We start from the raw sequence: 10741 nt of genomic DNA, 5'->3' as shown, positions 1-10741 counted from the left end.
GGTTGTCCCAGTTTCTCATTACATTGCAATTACAGGGGGGTCCACAAGTCCATAGGAGACCAAAGGTCTCCCATTATACCTTACTGTCTAATTTAACATCTTGTTTTTCACTGTAAATAAAACTATCAGCATTAAAACCCGTCTGAACATGAATTTCTTGAGAATTTCTCAGTATTTGGTGGTGCATCCCCCTTCTGCTTTAATGGCAGTGTGCACTCTGCCTGTATGGACTCCACAGGTTTGTCTGGTGGCCTCTGATGAGTAGATCAGACCCACTCCAAAACATCAGGCAGGTCTTGTGGGGTGTTCCCGGTATGAAGTGGTCGGTACCTACCAAAAGTGCTCTAAGGAAGGACAACTGGCAACAGGGTTGTGGGTATCCAGGGGTCATTGATGCTCATGGTGGTCCAACCTCACAACTTACAGGACTTGTAAGTTGTAAGGATCTTCTGCTAATGTTAGTCTCTGTGTCAGATGCCACAGCAGGACACCTTCAGAGGTCTTGTGGATCCCGTGCCTTGATGGGCCAGAGGGCCAGAGCAGCTGGTTTTAATATTATGGATTATTGGTGTTTATGAAAAATGATGCTGAATCCTAAATCTATAAACCTATTTATCTTCAGAACAGCCGGATAGACAGATAGACAGATAGATAAACAGATGGATGGAGGGACGGACAAACAGACAGATAGATAGATTGACAGACAGGTAGATAGACAGACGAATGGGTGGACAAGGATAGATAGCTAGTTAGACAGACAAGTAGATAGACGATATAGATAGATAGACGGATAGACAGACAGATAGATAGATAATCAGATGGAGAATCAGACAGACCGATAGACAGACAAATGGATGGATGGATGAACAGATGTTATTGATAGATGGATAGATAGACAAACAGATGGACAAATGGAAAGGTAGATGGATGGACGGATATGTGAATGGATAGATGGGTGGGCGGACAGAGGGACGGATAGATGAACAGATGGATGGAAGGAGGGACGGACAGATAGATAGTTAGACAGACAGACAGACAGACAGACTGAAAGATAGATAGATAGATAGATAGATAGATAGATAGATAGATAGATAGATAGATAGAGAGGTAGATAGATAGATAGATAGATAGATAGATAGATAGATAGATAGATAGACAGACAGACAGACAGACAGATAGATAGACAGACAGATAGATAGATAGATAGATAGACAGATAGACAAACAGACAGATAGATAGATAGATAGATAGATAGACAGACAAACAGACAGATAGATAGATAGATAGATAGATAGATAGATAGACAGATAGACAGATAGCCAGATAGATAGATAGATAGATAGATAGATAGACAGACAGATAGATAGATAGATAGATAGATAGATAGATAGATGCAATAAAAGACTGATAGATAGACAGACAGATGGATGGATGAACAGATGTATACAGATGAACAGAGATAAATAGGTGGATGAAGATAGATGTATACAAAGATAGATAGATAGACAGACAAACAGATGGACGGACAGACGGATGGATAGATAGATAAACAGATGGATGGATGGACAAAGATAGACAGACAGATATAGACATATAGATATATAAATAGATAGATAGATAGATAGGTGGATAGATAGGTGGATAGATGGGTGGATAGATGGGTGGATAGATGGATAGATGGGTGGGCAGATGGATAGATGGGTGGGCAGATGGACAGATGGATAGACGGACTGATGTGTACGGATAGACAGATAGACAGATAGACAGAAAGATAGACAGACATTCGGATAGACGGATGGGTAGATCTGCTACATTTTTGGGACAGTGCCCTCTCCTGACCCTCTTGTTAACACTGGACCAACCAGCCCTGCTGCCTCCTACCTTCTCTCAACCTGAGCAGATCAGTCCTACAGCGGGTTCCCAGCGGCTCTCACTGCTGCTCCGGGCGTCAGTGGAAACAAACCTGTAGGTTCTCACACAGATTTAGTTTAGTTTGTCCTGTCCGGCCTCCAAGAACCGACCAGGTATCGCCCTGGTTACGTCACCAACCCGCAGAGAGCGAAGAGGAAAGTTGGCAGCTCTGAGAGTGTGAGATATCAGATCTGTTCGATTGGTGAAAGCAGATGGCTCATTCGCGCACTCTGCTATTTTTAGAGCCAGCGTGAAACAGCATGAAACCCAGTGAAAGCTCAGCTCTCTAAGAGCTTTGCTACGTCTGTTATCATACGGTGCAGTACAGTCACTTTCAGAGGTTTCATGGACACTAGTGAACTAGGGCTGAATCACTGAAGCCCTGTTGGAAACCACAACACATCTCAGGAGACTCCGTTGGGGAGGATAAACTCTGGGCCTGGATTCAAACAAGACCCAAACATCTCCCATTTGAAACTCTTCATTTGAGGACCACTTGCTTTGAGGGCCTTATAATACAAGACATGTGGCTGCTTTAATAAGCAGTATTGGAGTTAAACACTGGCTTCACTCCATAACTCCATATGTGGGGGCATCCAGAGGGAGGGCCTGAGCTGAGTGTAGGATTCCTATAAATCTCATGCAGTTGACGCCAAGATGGAGATGAAAATAAACACGCAATCTCGGAAAGTTCAGGAGGCTTCACTGGAATGCCCCCGGGGGCTGGACACGCACTCCAGGCCCGTCTCCTCCGGCTCACGGTCAGGGTAAATATTTGTGTTGCTCTAGCAAAATGAGAAAGAGGATGTAAGCTGGTCGGCTGATAATGCCTGGACACACACATGACCGTTATCAGGCCGACAGCCGGGGGCTACGAGGCAGGAACAAAAGACCGGGTTCATATGATCAGCCTAGAGGCCGCCTCAGTTCACACACACCCAAGCACTCACACTCACACACACACACACACATATTAAATGGTGGATCCGAGTACTGAGCCGTTGTGGTCATGGTACAAACAGGGCAGAAGCTTTGGGAGAAGTCCAGCTCAGATGCTCTCAGGGATCTAAACAAAGGCCCAGAATAGACGGCACGGAAAAAGGGCTTGGCGTGTCCTGAAAACCAGAGATCCCATTAATGCACGCATTACTCTACTGATCACTGAGTCTCTAATGAGAAGTCTAGAGAGACTAGGAATGTAGGATGCATACAGACCCAAAAACATGGCTTCTGGACCTGCAGCTGGACCTTCTAGTACGTCCAGCGTCTCTCAGCACAGTCTGTTAGACTGCCCTAATGCACAGCCCTATAGTCACTGTCACCAGCATAATATACACACGTTAAGTTGCACCCATTACACACACACACTTGTCTAGTACCTGTAGAGAAGAAGTACTGCCAATAGAATAGGACTCTCTGGAGCAGATCAACATCATGACCCTATTGGCTCCATGCTGCCTAATGATGCCAGGCGTGGGCTAGAGGGGTATAAAGCCCCCCAGCATTGAGCTGTGGAGCAGTGGAAGAACCGTGTTCTCTGGAATGATGGTGGTGGAGCTCCATCCAGTACTTTTGGGATGAGTTGGGGATGATGATGAGGTGAGGTGGTGATCATCATCCATTGACACAGCTCTTGTGTCGCTGAATGCAATCAAATCCTCACAGCAATGCTCCTCCTCCAGAATCTAGTAAAAAGTCTTATTCTTTGGACAGCATCTCTACAGTTAATCCAACAAAAGCATTTCAGATGAAACAATGAATGAGCAGGTGTCCCAATACTTTTGTCCATTTATTGTAGATGTAGTTTTGAACGCAAGCTGAAGACTGGCAGCAAAAAAAACACTGAAGAGCTTTGCTGCCCCCTCCCGGCTAAAACACGTATTACATCCACATCTCTCTCTCTCTCTCTCTCTCTCTCTCTCTCTCTCTCTCTCTGTCAGGTAATAGCACGATACACGTACACTCTGTGTCCAAATGTTTGTGGACACCCCTTTCTAATGAATGCATTCAGCTACTTTAAGTTGAAGTAAACATACAATTAAAACCCAATGATATCCTATATATAAAATAAAACATAGCTACATAAATTAGGACAAAATTATCAAATAAATAAAAACGCAAGTAAGAATAATACAACATCCACATATAAACACAGTGCATTTAAGAGAACTGGGCAGCAAATATAATATAAAAATAAATAATAAAATAAAATCATTATAAAACAGGTTTATTGCTGCAGGCTAAATAGCTTAAGTTCACTGAAGTTAAACATCTTAAGCTTAAAACAGTAATGAGATATTGTTTATTTACCTGTTTAATCGCTTATCGTTTATTTATTTACTTTAATTTTTAATGTTAGCCATCACCGTAGCAACCCCCCGTTGCGTCACAGGGAAACCGGAAACGCCATGTCGTCATTCCGCTTCCACCACGGTCCGCTCTGTGTGTGTGTTTTTTCTCCTGACCGCTCTGCAGCGGCAGCGCGTGGCCATGCTCGCGCTCATGGACAGGTAACGGGGGACGGGGGCGCGCTCTCAGTACCGGACGCTGGGTTTTTTTTGGGTTGGTTTGTGGCGCGAGTGCAGATCTCGGGGTTTGGAACGTCAGGGTGATAGCTAGCTAGAACGTTACACCGCTCGAACCCCGGAGCGTCAGAACGTTAGCTAGAACATTCGACCGTTGGGTTCTCGCAGCGTTAGAATATCCCGGCATCGCAGGAATTCCAGACCGTAACCGTCACCGTGCGCGCGTGCACGCGTGTGTGTGTTCGTGCGCGCGCCTCCGGTTCCGATGGCGAGGAATACGCTGCCCTCGCGGTTCCGCGGGCTCGACATCGACGAGTATGACGAGAACCGGTTCGTGGACGAGCAGGACGAGGCGGCCGAGCAGCAGGGGCCGGACGGAGCCGAGGTGGACGCGCTGCTCAGGAGATATCCTTACTGACCTCCCCTCTCTCACACACACACACACACACACACACACACACACAGCTCGACCCAACCCAACCCCCAGCAGAACAGAACCAGGCAGGAGGGCTGCGTCTCGAGCTTCGTATATAGTAATCCAATAATTACAGAATCAGCTGAATTAATTTTATTTATTATTATTATTATTATTGTTATTATTATTATTATTATTATTATTGCTATTTATAGTGTGCCTGTATGTACGTGTGTGTGTGTGTGTGTGTGTGTGTATGTATGTATGTATATATATATATATATATATATATATATATATATATATATATATATAATCACACACTGATCAGCCATAACATTAGCACCAGTGCCAACTGGTGAACTGGCGACGGGGGCACGGGTGCCCAGAGCTCATTGATACTGATGGAGGCCTCGCCTCACACCTTCAGAGGTCTTGTGGAGTCCATTCCCCTGATGGGTCAGTTTGGTTGTGGCAACACAAGGAGCACAGGTGGTACTAATGTTATGGCTGATATAAGACTGACTGGATTCTGACCTTTCCCTGCATCCTTGGGTTGAACCCTCAGCATCTCCACCTGCATGGTTTCATGTTCTCCCACTTCCTCGAACTTCATTACGAAGGAAAAACGTGGCAGTGAAGTGCAGGCGCTCAGGGCTGGGACCTGCTGGTCGGGCGGGACAGTGTTTGGGCAGGTCAGTGGGTTGCAGTGTTGACAGAAGACACAAGAGGTTAAAGGTCATTTGGCTGTCTTGCTTTGGCAGCGTAGAATCAGACGCTGTTAGCTGCTCGCCTTCTGTCCTAGAAGGTCACCACCCTGACCCCCCACTTTAGTCCCAAAATAAAACACTGTGGTAAACTAAACAGTTTAAAGCAGCAGTATGTGAAAATTGGAATCTCCTGCTCCAGGGCTCCCCCTGCAGTCAGGAAATAAAATGACACTTTTTACATGATTTTCTGGACAGGCTGAGTTCTCCAGAAGCTTGATCTGAAGGTGGAGCAGCATGTGGGCTGAGGTGATGGAGTAATACTACAGGATTCTACACTAATATGACTGTATGGGTTCTGCAGCGTTACACAGCAGTTCTGGAGAGAGGTTCTCCTCCTGCAGCTCCACCACCAAACCTCCATAGTGCAGTAGCAGCAGCAGCGCTCCGGCCCCCAGTGGGAATGACGGAGACGCCCTGTTAGTTCTCCCTGTTCCAGTCAGTGGAGCGTCAGCAGGATCCTGCAGCTGCTGTTTTTTAGGGTACAATTCTGCATAAAGCTGCTTTAAAGCTCTGAAAGACAGAACAGGTCCTTCTAACCTGTGTTGGAGTAAATGGAACACGCCTGTGCTCCCGCCTGTGGTTCACTTCTGCCGGAGATTCTCTTACTTGCTGAATCAGGTCAGTGTCTTTGGTGAGGGGTGTGTTTTTCGTTTCTGGGACACGGGAGCGACTGGAGAGAGCGAGAGCTGACAGCTGGCTCTCGCGCTGTGTTACTGCTGTGTAGAGCACGGCAGAGCAAATTGCCCGAGATCAATCAGTCTCTGGCACTTCTGCTGCCTGGATGAGCAGCTCCTGGGGTGTTGAGCTCTGTGTGTTAGTCTGCCTTAGTGTGTTTAGCAGTTACGCTTCGGTCCTGGAACCATTTTTAACTTGTGGATTTTCTTTCTTTTTTTCTTTTTCTTTTTGATTGTGGGACTTGCGTTCGGCTCAGTCTGGCTATGCTAGGCTAATGTTGCTAACAAACACCGGACTTGGACTGTCACCAGTGTTTATTCGCCACAGAAAACAAATTTTAGACAAAATATCAGTGTTAATTTGGATAATTTAGAATTATTTGGTGAACTGCTCCTTTAAAATTGAACACGAGTCTGTAGAGGAATTTGATGGGTTTTAAGTAGGGATGCACTGATCCGATACTAGGATCAGATATCGGTCCTGATACTAAGAAAATTAGCTGGACCAATCCATTCACAGAACCCAATTTTCGCACCGCCGGTATTACAGGCTTCGTAACCCAGGATCAGAGTAACCTACAGACATCATACACATATCAAGACTTCCCCTGTATAACCAGCATGGTGCCCTCGACCCGTCATCAACCATCAGCTTGTCTTCAATATAAGGAAAACCGAGAGGGAGAAATTCGAACTATATTCACTATAAAAGTCCTGAGCCCAGACAACACTGTGCCGAGGTCCAGCGCAGTTATTAATTTTAGTGACCAATAAACAGAAATTGGGTTCATTTATATCTGTTTATTTGTTATTGTTTGTTAGTAAGTCAGTACAGTAATGATTACGTCAACCCTGATGCCTTAAGTCTCTCTCGGATGGTCGGGTATATGGGTTATTAATTAAGTTCATGAATTGGTATCTGTATTGGAACACTGTAGTGGCGTATAGGTCAGACCCTGGACTGCAGACCCTCTGTCAGTAGACTCTGCTGGTAGACCTGCTTTCCTTAACCAGATGCACAGGAGAGATGATGACCGCGTTCCACATCGCTCTGAGGAACCCACCCATCAACTCCAAAAACCCAGCTGTGAAGGTAAGAGTATTTCTCCTGCCATTATCACTGTCCACTCTGTCAGCTCCACTGACCATACCGCAGCACTGTGTAGTTCTGTAGTTCCAGACTGTATCCATCTGTTTCTCTCAATGGTCAAGACCCCACAGGACTGACCACCACCACAGAGCAGACTGTAGTATTTGGTGCTGGTGGTGGGGGTATGAGTGGATCAGACGCAGCAGTGCTGCTGGAGTGTTTAAACCCCTCAGTGTCGCTGCTGGACTGAGGATAGTCCACCAACCAGAAATATCCAGACAGCAGTGTCCTGCTCTGTGGGGTCCTGACCATTGAAGAACAGGGTGAAAGGAGGTTAACGGAGTCTGCAGAGGAACAGATGGAGACAGTAGGAATTGTAGAACTACACAGTGCTCCTGTAGAAGGAGCTGGTTTTAATGAAATGGCTGGTTGGTGTCTAGAAATAGGGTAAGAGTAGAAAGGCTTATTTTTAAACGTACCAGTATGATCTGGTGTGCTGATTTTCTTTTTTGTATACAGTATATATCTTTATTGTATATTTTAAATATTTTATGATTTATTTAGCCAAATATATTTATATAATTATAATAATTATTAGTTATTCAGCCCCCTTCAGACTGATTCACACACTCATACTAAAAGTCTGTAAGGTAAAGCAGTGTTTGCTCTTCCTGTGAAGAGCTGTGTGCACATCTGAGGTGTGGTGGACTTTACTGGATGGTTGGAATGTCACAGGGTGGTCACTGGTCACTGGTGCATGTGAGTTTGAGCGAGAGGCTTGGTCTCGTAAATGTTACACAAGGATACTTTGCATAAATAAGCTGAATCTCTGTCTCTGTGTCAGGAGCGAGCTCAGGCCGTGGTGTTGCGGGTGCTGACCTCGTTTAAAAGCAGCGATATTGAGCCGGCAGTGAAGTCGTTGGACAGGAATGGAGTGGACCTGCTGATGAAGTACATCTACAGAGGCTTCGAGAAGCCCTCAGACAACAGCAGTGCCATTCTGCTGCAGTGGCACGAAAAGGTGAGGCCTGCTGAGTGGGCTTACTTTACACGTTCAGGTCAGGGCTGGACGATATCATCTACATTCCTGCAGAGAGCTAGTGGCAGTACTTCTCTACAGAGACTAGACAGGCTGTGTGTGTGCATTTGCACAGCTGTGTCAGCAGTGGTTGGTGTGGACTGGTTGACTAGAGGACCAAGAGTCCTTGGGCCAGACTCCCAACAGTACACTGGCCCACCTCTGTAATTATGAGTAACCTTGTAAGTTGCTCAGGATTAGAGCATCATGTAAATGCAGTGGGCGGAGCTTAAAGTAGCTAAAAGCATTCGTTAGAAGGGGTGTCCACAACTATTTGGACACAGTGTAAGTGATGGGCAGTGTTTTAATGATAGATTAGATTTGGAACTTGTGTTTGTTGCTGAACTGAATGAAGTAAACCCTTCCACAGTCGTTGTTTCTGGCCGCCGCTCGGCCGCAGCTCCACCGAGCAATAATTCAGTATTTCTGCTGTTCTGCACTGCTCTGGCTCTGGCTCTGGCTCTGCACGTTCGTAAAGAATTCCCTCTCTGTTTCTCTCAGGCGTTTGCTGTCGGTGGTTTGGGGTCCATTGTACGGGTGCTGACGGCGAGGAAGTCTGTTTGAAAAGAGCAGCTGAAGAAGAAGCAGCGAGAGCCACAGGACCGGTCATTTTTCTCCTGTACACACAGACAGCTTCCTTTTTTCCACAGCTCCCATCATCTCACCACACTGCTAGGAACGTCGTCACAGAGGAGAGGACCACGCTACCCGGGTTTATTTTACTCAGAAACTGTCTGTGCGATCCAGTGGGGAAGTAAGTGTGTGTGTGTGTGTGTGTGTGTGCGCGCTTGTATTTAATGTAAATTATTGATTTGTTTATTTACCTCCTGGAGTTCTAAGAGTGGCCTGATGCACTGCTTCATTTCTAAGTGAACAGGTTTAGGTTTTGGTTCAGAAGTTGGAAGAAGAAGAAAGTGGAAGGAGCTTCGGGACTGACTGACTGTTCTGTATTTGCCTCGAAAGCCAGTTTCTCGGCATCCAAACTGTGAAAGCTTCAAAAGTGTGTGTGTGTGTGTGTGTGTGTGTGTGTGTGGCTGCTGGCGCTCCTGGAGGGGGGTATAGTTCTCGTTTCTTTAGTTCTAAGAAAGTTTTTCTTTTGTACAGAAAGGAAAAATGATTAATATATATATAAATATAAATATATATTTAGCTTTGCAGTGGAGTTGAGGTGGGGGTTAAAGGGGGGGTATTGTGAAGTGCCTGGTGCAATAAAGATCATAACTCTGGTTTGGTCTCTTTCTGTTTGGTTAAAAATTGTATATTTCAGGAATTTAGACTTGCCAGTCTTTGCTGTGTATGTCGTCACTGTCCTGCAAAAAGCTTGCATCTCCAAATCTTAAAGTTTCTCACTATATCATTAAAATCTGAATCTGGCAGATCTCTTACTTTTTCAAGAGAACTATGTTCACCATTAGTGCTGGACACAGATGGAATTTGGCCTCCGCCTTTAATCCATCCATACAGTAAACATACACACACACACACACACACACAGAGAGGGAGCAAGAAGGGCTTTGCTAACAGTGGCAGTTTGCCAAGTCTGGGTATTGAACCCACTACCCTCGGTCATCAAGAATATCTGAATATGAAATCTAGAATAAATGGGCCAAAATGACTTGGAATAAGAACTTTTACATTGACTTCCACTGAAAGCTGGACACACTGTACTACAGAAAGAAGTCAAACAAAAAAGAAAAAATTAACAAGGAAAAATTACCAAATCGAACGGGTCTTCAGGTGATTTTAGTTCTCTACAGTTTAACTGGTCTGTCTGTTTAATAAACATTTTTACTGCTAGGCTTTGTATCTCCTGAGAAGCTGCTGTTTTGGAGACAAGGTTTTTTGTCTCGTTTTGGCCTCCTGTCTAAACTAAAGCACCGGGTTTGGTCCCTGAAAACAGATTTTTAAAAGCGATCTCCATGGTGGAGACTTTTAAAAGCTCTGTTTTCAGTATTTTCGTGTGGACCCGCAAAACGCTGTCGCCACAGTGCATGCGTGTTTCAGGCTGAATTTCAAACCCCTTCTTACTCCCTACATAGTGAACTACATACCTTGTGAAACTACAGCGTCTACATGCAGATAGCTGTAGAGTTCAGATTTCCACGTATGAACAACTGCAATACTGTTCCAATACGTATCCAGATCTATAATGCTCTGTTTAGACTCAGAATCTGTCGTTTTGTAATTTGCTTTGTCCACTACATTGGGATTAGTGTGTCACTTGGGATTAGACCTCTGTGATTTCCTTTCTTCGTGGTGTTTTGCCATCTCTACTGTC

The 10741-nt window shown here is 45.1% G+C and overlaps 1 protein-coding gene across 1 annotated transcript; it reads left to right on the top strand.

Annotated features, from left to right (window-relative positions):
• Positions 1 to 4328: 4328 nt before the first annotated feature.
• arpc5la (actin related protein 2/3 complex, subunit 5-like, a) lies at positions 4329 to 9631 on the top strand. Its single transcript, XM_072682538.1, has 4 exons — positions 4329 to 4842; positions 7317 to 7388; positions 8230 to 8406; positions 8965 to 9631. The coding sequence occupies exons 1-4, from the start codon at positions 4702 to 4704 to the stop codon at positions 9025 to 9027; spliced, it is 453 nt and encodes a 150-aa protein (XP_072538639.1). The 5' UTR covers positions 4329 to 4701; the 3' UTR covers positions 9028 to 9631.
• Positions 9632 to 10741: the final 1110 nt, after the last annotated feature.

The sequence above is a fragment of the Salminus brasiliensis genome, chromosome 6, assembly GCF_030463535.1.
Source record: "Salminus brasiliensis chromosome 6, fSalBra1.hap2, whole genome shotgun sequence".
NCBI lineage: Eukaryota > Metazoa > Chordata > Actinopteri > Characiformes > Bryconidae > Salminus > Salminus brasiliensis.
Note: the sequence above shows the minus strand (reverse complement) of the source record. Positions and strands in the feature narration are given on the sequence as shown.